The 19,538-nt window shown below is 36.4% G+C and overlaps 1 protein-coding gene across 3 annotated transcripts in view; it reads right to left on the bottom strand.

Annotated features, from left to right (window-relative positions):
• Positions 1-411: 411 nt before the first annotated feature.
• Positions 412-19,538, bottom strand: part of sin3aa (SIN3 transcription regulator family member Aa) — a 100,692-nt gene continuing 81,565 nt past the window's right edge. For all 3 annotated transcript variants that reach the window (XM_039773556.1, XM_039773557.1, XM_039773554.1), the window contains 7 exons: positions 16,926-17,499; positions 11,712-11,881; positions 8,918-9,091; positions 6,529-6,621; positions 3,647-3,741; positions 2,826-3,033; positions 412-2,540 (listed from right to left, as the gene is read on the bottom strand). In XM_039773556.1, coding sequence (XP_039629490.1) covers positions 2,310-2,540; positions 2,826-3,033; positions 3,647-3,741; positions 6,529-6,621; positions 8,918-9,091; positions 11,712-11,881; positions 16,926-17,499 — 1,545 coding nt within the window. In that variant the 3' untranslated portion in view covers positions 412-2,309. The remainder of the gene's footprint in view (positions 2,541-2,825; positions 3,034-3,646; positions 3,742-6,528; positions 6,622-8,917; positions 9,092-11,711; positions 11,882-16,925; positions 17,500-19,538) is intronic.

Consider the following 19,538-nt stretch of genomic DNA (forward strand, 5'->3'; position numbering starts at 1 on the left):
GCAGCACGGCTCCTTTCAAACAGTCTACGTTTATGCCGACATTTAAAATACCGGGGGCAAATCCCAAAAAAAAATACTTATTGGGGAACTTCAGGAACCGTCAACATCGACAAAAAGAGTCAGGTTACACAGAGAAAGTGAGACAGAAGCAGACTATGAGAGAAGGCTCGCTGATCAACGTATGCGACAATCACAATTTAGGGCCTCACAAACACCCGAACAATGTGCTGAACAGAATCTGATTCGACAGATGCAGTCTTCACAGCCTACCACGTCACACAGGATTCAGTTGCCTGATGCGAGACACAAATTCCTCCAGCTTCTGCATTTTATTTTTTTCCCTTCTGCGAGCAAAGCCACTGGGTAGTCTGCTAGTTCTAAATAATTTAAAAACACAAATAAAGAATACTGTCTGCTACAAATGTCCATTTTATTTATAATTAAATATACTGAAATAAAAAGGGACATGACAATCCACAAAAAGACATGCTGGGACAGTTTTATTAAAAATTCGTTTAAACCATTTCTAACAGAAATTGAACCATGTTTTCTTTTAAATGATCAGTGCAACAGCATTAAATTGTGTAAAATTCAAGTTGAAAAACTGTAAGAGGAAAATCGTTAAGGGATTAACTATATTAAGAAAACAGTTTTATGTCAAAATCCAATTCAGGTAGATTCTCAAGGATTAGACACACGCATCACCCAATAGACATTTTTACGCCATTTCCATTATAGCAATCTTACTTTCTGCCCAAGACAGCAGTTCATATAACATTGTAAAAGAAAAGCTTACTGCTAAGCTTACTGTTTTAAATATAAAAACTAGAATATTTGAATGGTTTTTCTTGGTAAGACATTTTCTTTAATATTCCTGTCATAATTCTGAAAGAAAATTATTCTCATTAAATTGGCTTTTTTTACTTAAAAACACCCAGACACACACACACACACACAAAAAAAAAAAAATCACAAAAGAAAAAAATAAACAAAAAACTGTATCACTATAATAAACTCCCTTTGGTAAAAACTGCATTAATGGTTTCTTATTTCTGTTAAGAGCTAATTAAGCCACGTCTCCCTAAAGGTATACAGTAAAGTTGTAAATACACTAGCACATCAAAGCAGAGCTCGGTAATAAAAAAAGGGCTGATACTATGTACAATTTATTTACAGTTTAGTATGGGCAGTCTTCTTGCTTTGTGGGTACAAAAAATGATGTTTTATTTAGAACGTCCACCAGATATAAAGGTTCTTCACTAGAGAAGGAAGAGCAGAGCACAAGTAACGTGTGCCTTGGTATGCTTATATCAAGAGTCAAGTAAATTCAGAAATTCGCCATTTTTCACACAATACACCTTGCATATTGTGTTTAGGACTATTTTCACTGAAATTTAATTTCTTAAAAAAAAAAAAAGTTTAGTTAACAGAGTAACATGTTGTTCACTGTTTCTGTTCCATTTTAAGAAAGCAAACTTGGGTTTTGGTAAAGGTAAGCTGGGTCAAAATCTACTCATTTATATCCCTAAATACAACTAAAAAAGTTAAATCACTGAGACAGTTGTACAGTAAAATAATAAAAATTATGCCGAGTTGCATTTATCATACCCCTCATTATGAGAGATACTAGTTTCATTCTGACTCTTACTTCCCCTCCTCCTCTATTAATAAGAAATGTACTAAAATTGTGATTTCGCATTTCAGTCTGGTTTTCAAAACACATGCATTCTAAGGCTCATTACAAAACACCAGCTCTTTTCTGCTACAGATTAGACACCTGTTTACCAAATAAATTCATAGAATATAGCTTCTATAGATCACAGAAACACAGCTTTGTACAAAAGAAAAAAATAAAAAATATCAGCAGCGTGCTAGTTAAATTCTGTCACAGCATGTCACTGCCTGTGTATGGTTTTGTAATTATTTTCAAATCCTGTACCAGTTTTAAATTCTATACTAACAGTTTTCAACATATTTTCTAATAAAAGGTGCTTAAATATGTCATATCAGCTATAATGAGCCTTGAATCATTCAGAAAGATGAAAATGTGGTTTAGGTTTTAGACTTCACAATTTCACATCGTTAGCAAGAGCGAAGAGTTGGGACTTGGACAATCAAATGTTGATCTTATTTTGGCACCAAGATTGTACTAACTGCTACCGTAAAAAACAAAAACTATCCAATACCAAAATCAACCTCCCTTCATATATGTCTTGCCCGGTATGTATATAACAATAATGAATACCTGTTACTAAGCATGTACATAAACATAATTGAAAAATGAACAAAGAACAAATTACAAAAAGGAGTTACGATGTCTTGTAAGTTGTGCCATACTTCACTCTGTACTTATTAATGTTCATGAAGTGTAAAATTTCCATGTTGCAACTGGTGGTGCATGGTAACAGCTCGTCAAGACCTTCTCCCATTAGCCATTTGTTTGTATTTGTCACCATATCTTCAGTGACATGTTCTTTTATCCACTTGTCTACCCAACTCTGGAACCGATGGTGTAGACGCTTGCTTACTTTTTCATGTGACTGGAAAGAAAACAAAGTAAGATCAGTCACACAAAGCCTCACATTTTCTAAAAGTCAAGCACAACTCCCAAAACATACTAAAGCAAATATACATTCAATGAAAATGTAGCAAGCCCAAAACTATGGTTAAGATCATAGAGAGTAAAAATTTAATTTGGCTTAAAAAAAAAAAACACACTTGGGTGAAATTGATGTTGTAACATTGTACTTATATTGATATGTACTGTATATTAAAATTGTTTCAAGAACTTGAGGCAAAAATACCTCTACACTTGAACACACTACCTGATGAGCTCTCATTAGGGCGGTCCGTCTGTACATGTAGTCTTCTGACTTGAACACATACACCATCTTGTACGAATTTAGCTTAAAATTACATTTCATTTTGTCCAAGTTTTCCACATTCTCAAGGGTCTTCTTACCACCTGTCTCTTTACATTCCTTTTCGTGCTGCTCTCTTCCCCTCTGGCACTTCCGTATACGACGCAGATTCCTGTACAAGCAAAAAGTCTTTTTTTTTTTTTAGCATTTTCATGCAAGTGCAAATTTGCACTTCTACACACAAATATATAGATCCAGCCATCTATACTTCCAAATTCAAATGAATGGGACGCCTACATGTCTGAAAAAATACGAGTCTAAAACTTATAGCAAAAGATCACAGGGTGAAAGTGTTGAGAACCCTACTCATTAGTCTAAAATCAAACATTCAGAACATGCTGCGTTTCTTTTTAAACATGTATTACCCAATTCATTTTCATAAGGAATGTTGCAATAACTATTGTTGTAGCTCGTTGCAATAGAATCCTGGTATGATTCCAGTCCACTGTGCCTTCTGTCTGGAGCTTGCATGTTGTCTCTTTACGTGGGTAGGTTTCCAAAGTAAATGCCAGCTTAAACTAGCCTGGCATGAGCAGCTATAGTCGAATGTAAGAGTGTACTGTGAGATATTTTATCTACGCCCTATTTTAGCTATGTACCTGCTGCTGTTGGCATATATTTTGGCTTCTTGCAATTGCAGTGAAAGGATAAGGTTAAGAAAATGAATGGATATACAGTACAGTAAAAGAGGAATTCATGCAGTTGAGTAGAAACATAATTCTTACCTCGGCAGAAACACAGGCTTTTGTGCCAGGTGTTCTCTCAACTCTGGAGAAGCAGAATCGGAGTTTACGTAACGTTCTACGTAATCTGACCACCGCTGGACAAAAGAAAAAGCACACATGCACAACATAAATTCATATTCTTTCAAGTGAAAAACTACTATAACATGTTTTACTTTCTAACAGATGCACCTACACATATGACCCAATTACTATATGGGCTCCACTGGGGGGATGGGGGGGGTTTGCATTGTTTTTTTGGATAGTTTTTTTCCCCAACTGAAGAAAATAAAATTCCATACACTCAAGCTAAACTTGTACAACGAATGACTTCATAGTGAAACTGTAAAAATAAAAAAGATGAAAAGAAAAATAAGAAAGGAGGACTGAAAACAGACAAAACACTAGCAAAATAGAATTCAACCCCCATCCGAGAGAGAGAGAGGAAAGCAAATAGCGTTGGGAGAAAAAAAAAGAGAGAGAATGTTGTTTTCTCTAATATAAGTGCTTATTATAAAATGTTATTAATTAGACCTTGCCACATTTTTAAAAAGTTTTGAACGCATCCTCTAAGCAAAGATTAGCATTACAAGTGTTATGCAGGATTAGAAGAAACCCTGTCTGCTCAACATAGTCATCAATTTATAATACAGTAATCCCTCGCTACTTCGCAGTTCACTTTTCGCAGATTCACTACTTCGCGGGTTTTTAAATATAGTAGTAGTATTTCCTAGTCTAAGAACAACAAAACAAGTTCGGTGACTAAGTGCGTTGTAACACAGGCTGTGATTGGTACATGGGAGGGAGATGACAAATCACAGCTTCCTGCTTTCTAATCAGGCCCGTGATTGGTGCTTTGATTGATGCCCAGCTCCCACAGACTGGCTAAGGATCTGCAAGAGCGGTCACAGGAATGGGACGATGATATGATTCGATCGGTCCAATTTTGCAACAAGGTCAACAACGTCATGACTGCCTACAAGCTGCTCTTCGATCGGAAAAAGAAGCAGCGGCAGCAACTGACGATCACAATGTTTCTGCAGCCTCGTAAAAAAGAGGCAGTTCCTACTACTACTACGGATACACCTTCGGAAACCGTGGAAGAGGTGCCCCAGGAAATGGCACCGCGGTCTGAAGAGACATAAAATACAGTCATCGGCTGCGTAGTAAAAGCCGTCATCATCACCTTCATCGTCATCATTTTTACTGTACAGCATATTCATCACGTCATATATAGCTACGTGTACTTTGCTATACAGTAACTCTAAACTTATCTACCGATTTCATATTGCTTAACAGTTGTCCCTGTTATTAATAGAGTAAAGGGTGGGTTGTAAACAGTACAGGGAGGGTTTAAAAATGTCCAAATACACGTTAAATAATTAAATAAATATGGTGTCCTACTTCGCGGAAATTCAGTTACTGCAGCCGGCCTTGGAACCTATCTCCCGCGATAAATGAGGGATTACTGTATTCCCATACTAAAACTAATAATTTAACAATGATTGGTGTATTGTATCAAAACAATATAATTTTTAAACTTAGAAAAAGTGTGAGAACACACAACCACTGGACCCCAAACATGCTGGAGCACCAAAACTCTGATCTGCTCATCCCTGGGACTTTAGAATTGCTGCCCTCTGTAACTGTCCACACTTCAAAACTCTGCAAACTTCTAAAACATCTGGGGAAGATAACAGGAGCTCCAAGGGCACCTTAGCTCACTGCTGCATTCATCTCTGATGACTTTTTATCTTGTGTCTCCCGAAAGAGCCCGACTATTGATTTGAAGGCTGAAAGGTTCTTATGATAAACAAGGTATAAACATAATATATTTTGCAATCAATTTGTGTTATTGATGTAGGTATTTTGTTGTTGTTGTTTTGAAGCAGTACTTTCAGCAGGACAGCTTTCCCACAGTGCAGTTATCAGCACTGAACCTGGTCTATATGCTGGACACAAGATCACTGATGTGTAACAGTAGCAAATTACATGGTTTTCCAGATTAATGAGCATAACATATAGAAACCTTTTATTAGATTACTGAAAAAACTTAAGATATCAGAATTCAGTACAGATTACTGTATTGGTAGTTGGCAATAAAGGAAGACAATGCATTTCTTCACTGACTTACAAGCATCAAGGTAAGTTATGAAAATACATACTGGAACAGACATGGATTTTGTGACTAGATATTAACACAAACCCCATATATACAAAACTGGAATCCCTTTCTTGACTTTTGTATAGTCATTCTTTTATTGACTTTACCTATTCAGCCTTTGATTAAGTTCTGTTTGTTAATTCATTTAGATATTATCAAGTGCTTATTCACATTTTTCTCCTTTTAGTTTTGGTGACTATACTTGCTCAATTTCACAATCTGATATCACATATTTACTTAATGTGCTATGCTTTTTTCTTGTATTTTTTCCTCTCTTCTTTCCTTAATTGTAGCTGTCACAGATTTTCCTTTGTTGGCTATAGCAAGTTCTTAATTACTTTTACGGATGTTCTTTCCACTACAGAGTCACCCATACATGCTAAATAGTGGTGAGAACTGGTGATCTGAATAGCTATAACACACAGTATGATTTACATCATTCGTTACTGAACCTCCTGCTAAGCATGCCCAAACAAGCAGCCATCTTTACTTTGAGCCACAGTTACACACGATGAGCAACTGTTCCCCAACCGTACTTATGCAATCTACTTAATTTTCTCAGGGATTACGGTTGATTAAAACCATCTCCTTTAAGTATAATTTTACCCCTTGTTTATCTCAGTGTTTCCTTTGTTTTGTTGCTTATCTGTATCTCAACAAACAAGCAAGACCAGGATTATGAATTAGATGAAAAGAAACTGCATTAAAACAGAATACTTACCTCAGCTTCCACTGGCTCATCAGAGTTATCCTCATCTGTATCCAGAAGTTCAATAGTCAGTTGAACTTGACCTCGACTTTGCACAAACATTAACTACAAACACATAAGCAATGTTGCTTTAGAATTTCTTTAAAGGAATTTAATTTTAAAAATGCATTTTTAAGGGTATAATGTATAAACAATTGGTACTGCTATCACTGATCATTGATCTATTCTACATAGCTATTTAGTAAATACAATTGTAGGTAGAGGAGAAAAGCAATGGAATAGAAGATACTGTATGCTTTTTGAAAGGTAAAAGTACAAGACCAAAAAGGCTTCAGAAATTAGAGGGATGAATGCACAGATATCTAGTTAATTAACATTATAATCAAATTTAAAAAATGAATCCCACCTATGACCCAAAACCAGGCTAAATGACTTTGAAAATAAGATGAGCCCACATTTCCAGCAGGTACTTGACCATCAGTGTTTTAGAAATTACAAAACTAAGAGTAATCAAATTATTCATTTTAACCATTTTAGCTTACCATCCACTCAATATCTGGGGCCTCAAGTATAAAACTTGTTTTATATTCGAAAACTTGTGTAAGAAATAGCTTACACACAAGTTGCAATTTATAAAATATGAATATGGATTGCAAATTAGCTTAAAGCTATGGAATGTTTATGTTTCAAGCCTCCAAAGTCCTATGTGGACTTTGTTTGTTGTTGGCATTTTAGAAATTGCAGAAAGCAGAACAATGAAGTGAAGTTTCGTTTTATTTCGAAAACATGTCAGTCACATTCTGATGTCTGTTCATCCATTAATTAAAGTCAGTCATTATCAAGCAAAAGGACAAAATTACCATTAACAATATTTAAATGACAAAAAGTATGTTTTTATGTTTGCTTATCTCTGTATTTTAATTATGGAAAAATAAGCACTTTCTAATTTTAAGAAGTTAGGAAAATATACGCATACTGTAATACTGAGTGCGACTTAGTTAATGAATTTAAAAGTTGGAGCATTTCTGTTATTTACTTTCTTCATTAAATAGATCATAGATCACATTTTTTTTTTTTTTATATTAAACACATATGACGTGGAGATTTGCTCAGAATGCCACATTGCTGTTTGTACAGGCAGACATAAGCCACAGTCACATGCAGCACTGTTTCAATTGCTTTAGTGGTGACTACTGAGGATCTGTTTTCTGACAGGACTGTCTTTCTAGGGTGTATACTGTATACAACATATTCAACTTCAAATAACCTCTTTCAAGCTAAACCTGAAACAGTGAACTAACCTGTAATTGAAATTGTACAGATACTTTGCTATCTGTGTTAAGGACTAGTGATAAGCAAGTGACAGTTGTTTTGGGCAGGACAGATCATAATTATATTCAGTTTAATCAGGGCAGTGAGCAGGTGAAGCCTATCCCAGCAAGCAACAGGCACAGATAAGAACAATCCGTGGACAGGACTCTAGCCCATCACAGTGTGAACACACACACAAAAATATAAATTCATTGGAGGCCAATTTTACATTGCTGATTCACCTAACACAACTGTCTTTAAATTGTAAGAGGAAATCCACTGAGATCCATGTGCAAACTCCATGCATGGAGCAACCAAGACAGAACTCCTGTCTCCCCTGCAATACAGTGTACCTAATTCATTTAACATATTTATATTAACCGTGGCCTTAATAATTGAGGAAACATATCTTTATTTTGAGACTTATCTTAGTAACATAATGCATTCATTTTAGTTGGAGCAGGCCATCCTGGCCAGTCTTAAATCCTGTCACCATATGTCAGTAATACCTCAAAAGTTCACATTCACTGAAGTTTCTTTTTCTGTGTTTTCTAATGGTTTCAAAATTAAAGATGTCAGAAACACGCCCAAATTTATATGGTTATTAGGTCAAGAATATTCAAAAAAGGCACTTTTTTAAGCCATACATGGTTACTAGTTGAAGGTGACAAGGAGTGGATAAAAGAGCATATACAAGCATACAGTTTTAAGTTGGTTTGAGATTTATAAAAGAACTTGGTGTGGGATCTGGCATGCGTACGTACAGTCAAAATCCACCAATGTTTGTGAAAACTTGAACCAGTGCACTGTTTTATAGTGAATATTGAACTGTTTAAAAGTCACAATACTCTAACAGGTGTCTACTGGAAACATGCACACACAATAAGAGCACATTTTGAGACATTTAACTTAAATATTATTTAAAATATTTACATGAAGAAAAATATTTTAGTATCTACTCTATTTACTAAGACAAGAAAATATTTACAATATTGAACTGTTGATTTTATCCAAATTAGCTACTGTCTCCCAAGTGCTAACCTAAAGAAAAAATAATCATTACGTTCAATATAGTAAATACCATAAATACCTTGAAACAATTCTCATCAGACATTAGCTGCTCTGCCTTGCGCTGATAAGCTGCCTCAGAAGTCATTCTGGATGCTTGAGTGGATAATAAGCCACCTGTGGCTCCAGTTAAACCTTCAGACAGGTATAAGTCTGTCACCTGCACACAGATTTCATCACTTACAATGTGCTGTAGCTAGATAAAGAAAAAAAATTAAGTTCAAAATTACTTTAGCAAATTAAGAATCCTCCAATGAATACAGACACATATAAAACCAAGTTAATCAAAATATGGTGTGCCTGGCAGTCATCTGCAATTATTATACTCTCATTATAAGTCAAAAAAGCTCATTCTTTTGTCACAAATTTCAGACATTAATCAGCAATACTCATTATGCATAGACAGGCTGCCTTTTCCTTCAAGATGAACTCTCAGTATGACTTTGTTGCTAACATTCTGCAATGAATTTACAGTATTTTTCAACCGAATGCAGAACAGATTACATTTAATACACAAAATATAGGAAGCCTCCACTCCTTCCAATTATGATTACATCTAGAACAGAAGTACTTGTTTTCCTTAAAAAAAATCATGAAATTATCTCACTTTTTTGAAAGACATAATTTTCCAAAACATTTTACAAGTACACAGAATCTTAACACTAGAATCCCTGAAGCCTATGAAAAAACTTGTAATCCCAGCCCACCTTAAATTCATTCACACCTCTCCATCAGCATCTTTTGTAAATGTGTTGATCAGCACAAGCAGCCTGTTGTCCCACTTTCTCCCCACCCCTTGACACAGCTCAACTTGGGCAAAACGTTCTCTCAGATCAAGCCAAGGCTCTTTGTGTGTGAGCTGCCTGGAGTTGTATTGGGCAAATAATATAGTATATTGTCATTTGGAACACATGCATTTCATGTGTGTTCCATGTCTACAAAGATCTGCTAAGTGTAGGATGAAAAGAAATAATTGCAAGGAAAGAAATGCTGAAGACATACCTAAAGCAGAAACTTTTTCCATGTTATACTAATAATGTCTTGAAGTGTATAATGTATGAAGACTTTAGTCCAAATATCAAATAAACATGTGCTTTTATTCAAGAATATAACAAAAGGGAAAAAAAAACATTCAATTTACATGTTGCTGTCAATGAGTTACAAACCCAAGCTCAAATGTCAATCGACGGAAAGCTCATACGTATTCCTGGATGGTGCAGAGGTAAGAGCTGTTGCCTTATAACCAAGAGGTTGCAGGTTTGAGTCCCAGCGCTCCATGTTTTGAGTAGAGAGCTGCTATTATTATTATTACTATAATATAATAAAAACATTCATTTGATTGGAGTTTGTAACACCCGTTGTACATTTTTGCTACTAGTAAAAGTTAGCACATTTTTTTTTTATTATTCAGTTTTATACTATCAATGACATTTATGTGGGACAATGAACTTGCCTCTCCATCTCTGAGTTGATGCTGTTTATCTCCATCCTTTTCACAAAAGCGGCAACCTGATCAGAACTATTTGTTGTACCATTAATCAAAGATATGATGTCCCGTGACCACTATCAGACTGGACAAAGATAGAACCGTAACAACTGACAGCTTCTTCCTGCGTTTTCTCTGGCTAATAGGCTGCTGCATCGCAACGCAACTCTGCTTGGCACCATAAGTAAAATGGGACTTCCACCTGCAGCTAAAGTCAATTTAGTACACAAGCAATTCACTACGGTAATGTTTAGATCTGGCCGTGTCATGTTGTTATGCGCTCAAAAAGAAGAAACTATTGAAACCAGCTTTGCACCTGCACCTTCAACAGCAAAGATTACCACAAAATGGTTTACAAAGCAAAAAAGATTTATACTATAATGTACAAAAATGAAGTAATGATGCTGCTCTTCGACACTTCACAATGTTGCCAATGTATAAAAAATAAAGTGACGAATAACACTAAAGTCTATAGGCCATGTCACATTATGCACATTTTCCAACAACTTTCAGTCAAAGTTTTAATTTACATAATCTTAGCAAGCAAGGCCCACTCCCATAAAACATACTGAATGATGTGACATGCCCAGTGACTCAGTCCAACTAGTCCACAACTTGCTCCATAGGAGTGCATGTGACCTGACAACCAATGAATGCGCATATAATGCAGCTACAAGAAATGAACACGGGTGTTGAGGATCTCACAAAAGGAAGAGAAGTTCACCTGTCTGATACCTTGTGTTTTACATACAATGACAGACTGGGGTGGAGGGTAAGATTGTGTTTTAACTCGCTGTACCTGTTAACCCTTGATGCAGCATTGGCTTCGTCAGACAACACATTATTGACCGTCACCGCATTGCTGGAAGATCAACACTCAGTCACTAAATAGGGGGAGGAGGACGTACAATACAGATATAATATACACAGAACCTTCTTGAATTAGCATCAAAGGATGCTAGAACTTTTCAAATGGATTGTAATGTATTCATAATAAGCTTAATAATAAAAGTAGTAAATGCCCATAACAATGCAGAGTTTATTTTCATGCAAGAAAATCTTTTAATTCTTTTCAAAACTTTAGCTTTTTCATTGATTTTAGTTCTTTCAGATAAATGTATTCCATGCTGTGTGAGAATACATTTAAAATAAAAGAGTTCCATTTTTATAAGATGTTTCAATTTTTGATCAATTACAGTCACCCTGAAAAACCATCTAGCAGCTGAGAGCATTACATCAATAGTTTTAAGTCATTTTAAAGACTATAAATTAAACTTTTACAATATTTCTACTGTAAAATAACACAATTGATTAATTATCAGTTTCTTACCTGTCTTACAATACTCTGGATAAGTTTGTCCATTGTGAATGCAATATAAGCATGAATGGTAAACATTTCCCTTAAGGAATCCTCATACTGAGAGGCATCCATGTTCCCATCAAGCAAATTCCTCACCATCTCCAAAAAAGCTGAATAGTAATCTTCAACATCTACTTCCACTGTAGTAAGGTGGAGAAAAATTATAATGAGTAAAATAAATTGGCAGCACAATATACAGTAAGTACAAATAAATGTGTCAAGAAGTATGTTTGCAGCATTGACTGGCATATTGACCTATGTTGTCTCTTGAAGGATTTCTGAATATTCTATGAAAAAAGAAAAACTGTTCTTTCAGCATATATCCAAGTTTTATACATTTATATAAACAGCGTGTTGCTTACAAACCAACTGCTTGTTAGATGTGCCATATTAAAAGCCGATTTTGTTACACACACGCACATATATATATATATATATACACACACACACACACACACACATTATATAATATATATATATATATATATATTATATATATATATATATACACACACATACACACATTATATAATATATATATATATATAGACATATATATATATAGACACACACACACTGCTCACAAAAATTAAAGGAACACTTTTTTTATTGGGCCTGGCATGAAATCAATTAAACCTGTCTGATAATTTTCTGGTTGGTTAAGCAGCTGAGGTCATTGTTAATCACTTTCAGCTGTATTGGTGTTCATGGACTTAACGACAGGTGCACTAAAGTGGCAACAATTAGAAAACCCTCAAAACAGGACTGGTTTTACATGTGGAGGTCATTTCAAGTTTCTCGCTCTTGATCTTTTTTGGCTGGTTTTCCACTCGTGCTAGTTTTGGCTTGAGTAATTATCTCTACTGGCAGTATGAGGCGATTCCTTAACCCTACAGAAGTTGCACTGGTTGTCCAACTTCTCCAGGATGGCACATCCACGTGCTGCAGCAAGAAGGTTTAATGTGTCTCCCAGCACAATCTCCAGAACATGGAGGAGATTTCAGGAGACTGGCTGTTATTCTCGGAGAGCTGGACAAGGCCGTAGAAAGTCCTCAACCCATCAGCAGGACCGATACCTGCTCCTTTGTGCAAGGCGGAACAGGCTGAACACTGCTCGTGCCCTACAGAATGACCTCCAGAGGGCCACTGGTGTGAATGTCTCTACCCAAACAATCAGGAACAGACTTCATGAAGATGGCCTGAGGGCCCGACGTCCTGTAGTGGGCCCTGTGCTCACTGCCCAGCACCGTGGAGCTCGACTGGCATTTGCTCAAGAACACCAGAATTGGCAAGTCCGCCACTGGCCCTGTACTTTTACAGGCGAGAGCAGGTTCACCCTGAGCAGCTGTGATAGGCGAGAAAGAGTCTGGAGAAGACAAGGAGAACGATATGCTGCCTGCAACGTCGTTCAACATGACAGGTTTGGTGGTGGGTCAGTGATGGTCTGGGGAGGCATATCCATGGAGGGACGCACAGACATCTACTGCGTAGGAAATGGTGCTCTGACTGCCATAAGGTATCGAGATGAAATCCTTGAACCCATTGTCAGACCCTACGCTGGTGCAGTAGGTCCTGGTTTCCTCCTAATGCGCGACAATGCCCGGCCTCATGTGGCAAGAGTATGCAGGCAGTACCTGGAGGATGAAGGAATTGAAACAATTGAATGGCCTTCACGATCCCCTGACTTAAACCCAATAGAACATCTGTGGGACATTATGTTTCGGTCCATTAGGCGCCGCCAGGTTGCTCCTCAGACTGTACAAAAGCTCAGGGATGCCCTCCTGCAGATCTGGGAGGAAATGCCACAAGACACCATCCGTCGTCTCATTAGGAGCATGCCCCGACGTTGTCAAGCATGCATACAAGCTTGTGGGGGCCACACAAGATACTGAAAAGCATTCTGAGTAGCAGAAATTAAGTTTTTGAAAAAATGGACTAGCCTGCCACATCTTCATTTCACTCTGATTTTAGGGTGTCTACACAATTGAGCCCTCTGTAGGCAGAAAACTTTTATTTCCATTAAAAGACTTGGCATCCTTTTGTTCCTAAGACATTGCCCTGTCGTTATTTGTATAGATATCCAACTTCATATTGAGATCTGATGTATCTAATGTGTTTCTTTAAAGTGTTCCTTTAATTTTTGTGAGCAGTATATATATATACTTTCCTGATTTCTTATTCTTTTGCATGTTTGTCACACAAAATGTTTCTAATCATCAAACACATTTAAGCATTAGTCAAATATAACACAAGTAAACACAAAATTCAGTTTTTAAATGATGGTTTTTATTATTTAGGGAGAAAAAATCCAAACCTACATGGCCCCGTGTGAAAAAGTAATTGCCCCCGAACCTAATAACTGGTTGGGCCACCCTTAGCAGCAATAACTGCAATCAAGCGTGTGCGATAACTTGCAATGAGTCTTTTACAGCGCTCTGGAGGAATTTTGGCCCACTCATCTTTGCAGAATTGTTGTAATTCAGCTTTATTTGAGGGTTTTCTAGCATGAACCGCCTTTTTAAGGTCATGCCATAGCATCTCAATTGAATTCAGGTCAGGACTTTGACTAGGCCACTCCAAAGTCTTCATTTTGATTTTCTTCAGCCATTCAGAGGTGGATTTGCTGGTGTGTTTTGGGTCATTGTCCTGTTGCAGCACCCAAGATCGCTTCAGCTTGAGTTGACGAACAGATGGCGGACATTCTCCTTCAGGATTTTTGGTAGACAGTAGAATTCATGGTTCCATCTATCACAGCAAGCCTTCCAGTTCGTGAAGCAGCAAAACAACCCCAGACCATCACACTACCACCACCATATTTTACTGTTGGTATGATGTTCTTTTTCTGAAATGCTGTGTTCCTTTTACGCCAGATGTAACGGGACATTTGCCTTCCAAAAAGTTTAACTTTTGTCTCATCAGTCCACAAGGTATTTTCCCAAAAGTCTTGGCAATCATTGAGATGTTTCTTAGCAAAATTGAGACGATCCCTAATGTTCTTTTTGCTTAACAGTGGTTTGCGTCTTGGAAATTTGCCATGCAGGCCGTTTTTGCCCAGTCTCTTTCTTATGGTGGAGTCGTGAACACTGACCTTAATTGAGGCAAGTGAGGCCTGCAGTTCTTTAGATGTTGTCCTGGGGTCTTTTGTGACCTCAGATGAGTCGTCTCTGCGCTCTTGGGGTAATTTTGGTCAGCCGGCCACTCCTGGAAAGATTCACCACTGTTCCATGTTTTTGCCATTTGTGGATAATGGCTCTCACTGTGGTTCGCTGGAGTCCCAAAGCTTTAGAAATGGCTTTATAACTTTTACCAGACTGATAGATCTCAATTACTTCTGTTCTCATTTGTTCCTGAATTTCTTTGGATCTTGGCATGATGTCTAGCTTTTGAGGTGGTTTTGGTCTACTTCTCTGTGTCAGGCAGCTCCTATTTAATTTATTTCTTGATTGAAACAGGTGTGGCAGTAATCAGGCCTGGAGGTGGCTACGGAAATTGAACTCAGGTGTGATACACCACAGTTAGGTTATTTTTTAACAAGGGGGCAACTTTTTCACACAGGGCCATGTAGGTTTGGATTTTTTTCCCTAAATAATAAAAACCATCATTTAAAAACTGCATTTTGTGTTTACTTGTGTTATATTTGACTAATGGTTAAATGTGTTTGATGATCAGAAACATTTTGTGTGACAAACATGCAAAAGAATAAGAAATCAGGAAGGGGCAAATAGTTTTTCACACCACTGTGTATGTGTGTGTGTGTATATATATATATATATATATATATATATTATATTTGTGTGTGTGTGTGTGTATGTGTATATATATATATATATATATATATATATATATATACACATATATATACATATATATATATATACATATATATATATATATATATATATATATATATATATATATATATATATATATATATATATATATATATATATATATATATATATATATATATATATATATATATATATATATATATATATATATATATATATATATATATATATATATATATATATATATATATATATATATATATATATATATATATATATATATATATATATACTCATTACTTGCATTTCAGATGTTACAGGAACACAAATATGTTATTGAAGTACAATGCAACAAGTTTCCTTTCCTAAAATATAAAATTTGCAATACAAATCTCCAAGCAATCAAAACAAATTGGAACCTTGAATTTCCTTGACAATCATAGGAAAACAAATTTAGAGACATCTGTAATTTCCATGGTTTAACAGTTTTGTATGACACAGGTGCAAAGACTGCTAGAGTATATAAAAGACTTGTCAATTTGCTAAGTATATGGCAAATATGCAACATTGTCAGAGTATTCAATGTATATGTGGAAGGATAAAATAATAAGTATAGGCAGTGGTATTACATGCAAAACCAGTCATTTGTGCTAAATTTAGTTTAACCTGTGTATGAGAAAACACAATGTTATTTTAACAGGTAAGGCAGAGTGTGACCTGGTGGCACAGTAGATTGCTACTTTACTGTTGTAGAAAACTGGTTAGAGCCATTGCCCATACACTATTGATGTAGAGTTTGCATATTCTCCCCTTTCTCACTGTGCAGTTATTCTCTTAGTACTCTGAATTCCTGTGACATCCCAAAAATGTGCTTATTACATTGACTGATGACTTTTGTTTATGCAAGCATGAGTATTACAATTCATTAATAATGCCACTTGGGACTATTAGTCCAGTTTTCTAATAAAAATACCATATTTCAATGCACAATATATCTACTCCTCGCTTTCCACATCCAAAGACATTTACTTTCTTTCATTCTTTACATCTACCATTGATCTTCATTGTTTGTAGGAATTTTCTACATTGCACTTCCAGATGAGTGCTCCTTGGCTGTTAACTCTTAACAAACATAAAAGCACACAACAGTGACTTGTGGCTATGATAAAATAAAGGCATCACAGTACAACAACTGGCAGCACTGGCATCTGTTATTCAGTGTGACTGTTAACAACTTGGTGTGAGTTTTATTTAAGATAATTTAAATGAATATATGAGGAACAGCATATCACATTTAAACTAATAGTTTATTATTATCATCTGTAGACCTCCTGCAAACAGTCAAAATTAATTTCTGAAAATACTTAAAGATAATATTAATTACATTACTTACTTGGTTCCTTTAGCCTGAGCTGAATGGCTGGGTTCTCACTCTTGTCTCTTTTTAAGCTCAAATATTCTCTTTCACGACAGTCATCTTCAATCTGCTTCTCTGCTTGACCATAAATTCTCAAAAGCCTGTGGCACAGGATTTGATGGAGTCTTAAGAAAATATACCAGTTATTGTTAACAAAGAAGAGGTTATATACTTCATCTGTGCCTCTCAGTTTTTGGGCAGCCGTATTAGTAAACAGTAACTTAGACTTGGAGGGGCTGTTACTTGCAGTCCCTACTCCACCTGCCACTCCATTGTGCTTTTTAGTGCTGCCTTCATCTAAATCCATTTCCTCCTCATCTTCTTCCTCCACGTCAGAAAGGTCCACTCTTTGAGCAAATAGCAAATCTGGTATGAAGTGGTAGATGATCTGTTTGATCTTATATTTGTCTTCTTTTTGAATACCAGCCTGCCTTTTAACATGGTGGATAATAAGAGATGCAGCATCCTCCAGGATCTGCTTGTCCTCATATGACAGGGTTAAATGTGGTCCTACTGGAATCGCATTTTCCTCCGATGCTTGCTCTTGTCTCTGCCAGAAAAAGTAAAAAAACAGTCAAATTATGAAATAATATTCCAATGAGTTTCTACTAAAGATGTTTAATTTTAATTCAATTCAATTTACAAAGCACTCTTAATTGAATACAGACTCAGAGCACCGTAACAACTTTCAAGATAAAATATACAGTGATCCCCCGCTACATCGTGGTTCAGCTATGCCCCTGCTACATTGCGGATTTATTAATATTATTATTATTACTAGGGGGCTCCGACCCCTGCTCGCTTTGCTCACCCACTCCCGGGTTTGGTTTACCGGATATACAATTTAAAGAGATGAACCTAGCTGAATTTCAGATGCAGCTGGGTCTGACTGCTTACCAGCTCCTCACAGAGATGCCAGCACACTGGGGATCAAGTCAGAAAATGACAGAGAGGATTCTAGAGCAGGAGAGAGCACTTTCAAAAGTCCTGTTCTCCAACAAAAAATCCAGGCATCTTATCCCTACCTGGCAAGATTTAGAAGTGCTTAAAGTGGTCCAGAAATCTCTGAAACCTCTTCAGGAATTCACAGAGACTTTGTCTGGGGAGGACTATGTCACCCTTTCATATGTCCAACCAGTGCTTCAACATTTCAACTGTACCATCCTGGAACACGATGGAGACGACAGTGAGCTTGGCAAATACGTCAAATCTGCCACTGTAAACCCACAGGTAAACTACTGTGGGTTACCTTAATGAAAAGTATGCTGACCCATCATCTAGTGACCTTTTGGACATGGCATCATTTGTTGATCCCTGATTTAAATCCACTTGCACTGTAGCTGACAGGATCGAGGCACTGAAGCTCAGAGCTGTATTGGAATTGGAGTCACTAGCCTCTGAGTGGAGCTGCAGCAGCAGCACAAGTGACTCAACTATGATCAACACTGTCTATAGACCAACGAACATGGGCACCACTTAAAAAGTAAAAATAGAAGCTTTTTCAAGCAGACAACGACCCCAACCTGCCCTATAGCATCAAAGAGCCGAACAATTGAGAATGAACTGTCCAACTAAATAGTGACAGGGCCAGCAGAGCACAAAGCAGATTCCCTTGGATGGTGGAAGGGCATGCAGTCATGCTCCCCACTTGAAGCTGCCTGGCACAAAAATACATTAGTGTTCCAGCCACCAGTTCACCAGCAAAGAGGGTGTTTAGTTGCAGTGGCAATGTTGTCAGTTGTAATAGGGAATCCTTAAAGCCTGAGACAGTTGACAGACTGGTACTTCTTAGACTAAAGATTTTGACCTAGAAGAACTGCTTAGATGAAGCTACCTCAGAAAAAACTACTTTGCAAGACAGATGGCTTTACAAGTTAATGTTGTTTGCAAAGTTATGTTCAATATTTTTTTAAGGAGAACCTGAATGCACTTGTTGGCTACAGTTTGTTAACTTGTATATTAAAACAGTGGAGAGCAAGCAAAAGACAGGTCATATGGTTATTTATATTGTAATAATATTTATTTTATTTTTATTAATTTTATTTTAACTGGGCTATAGGATGTATTTTCATACAATTTCAGAACACTTAGGTCTGAAATTTGTTGCTTACATTTAAACATTTTATTTACATTTACACTTTGTTCTTAACCTGAAAGAAGATACAGTTGTTTTTTTGGTACTGTGGGCTTGTAAATTAAATATATATTCATTTATATATGTATTTCAAACTTTATTTTGATAAATAAATTCTTGTGACATCTTGTATGGCTTTGGCTTGTAACTGAAAATTTTACTCACTTCATAAAAATATATGATTTTTGTCTATATCACCTAGCCCTTAGTAGAGTCGGTTTCCATTTTTCAAGCAAACCATAACAGCAGTATGCAAAAAATACAGAAGAGCTGATGTATATCAAGACTGAACAGCTGGAGATGTACTGTTGTTTTCATCAGTTATGATAACATGAAAAATCTGGAGTTGTAACAGTAACAAAGACAAAAAGATATGCTCAGAATGCTTCTGTTTGAAATTAAAGTTTTAAATCAGAATTTTATAGAGATGATCTGGTCAGGTGTTTTAAGGTCTA

Source organism: Polypterus senegalus, chromosome 12, assembly GCF_016835505.1.
Source record: "Polypterus senegalus isolate Bchr_013 chromosome 12, ASM1683550v1, whole genome shotgun sequence".
NCBI classification, from domain to species: domain Eukaryota; kingdom Metazoa; phylum Chordata; class Cladistia; order Polypteriformes; family Polypteridae; genus Polypterus; species Polypterus senegalus.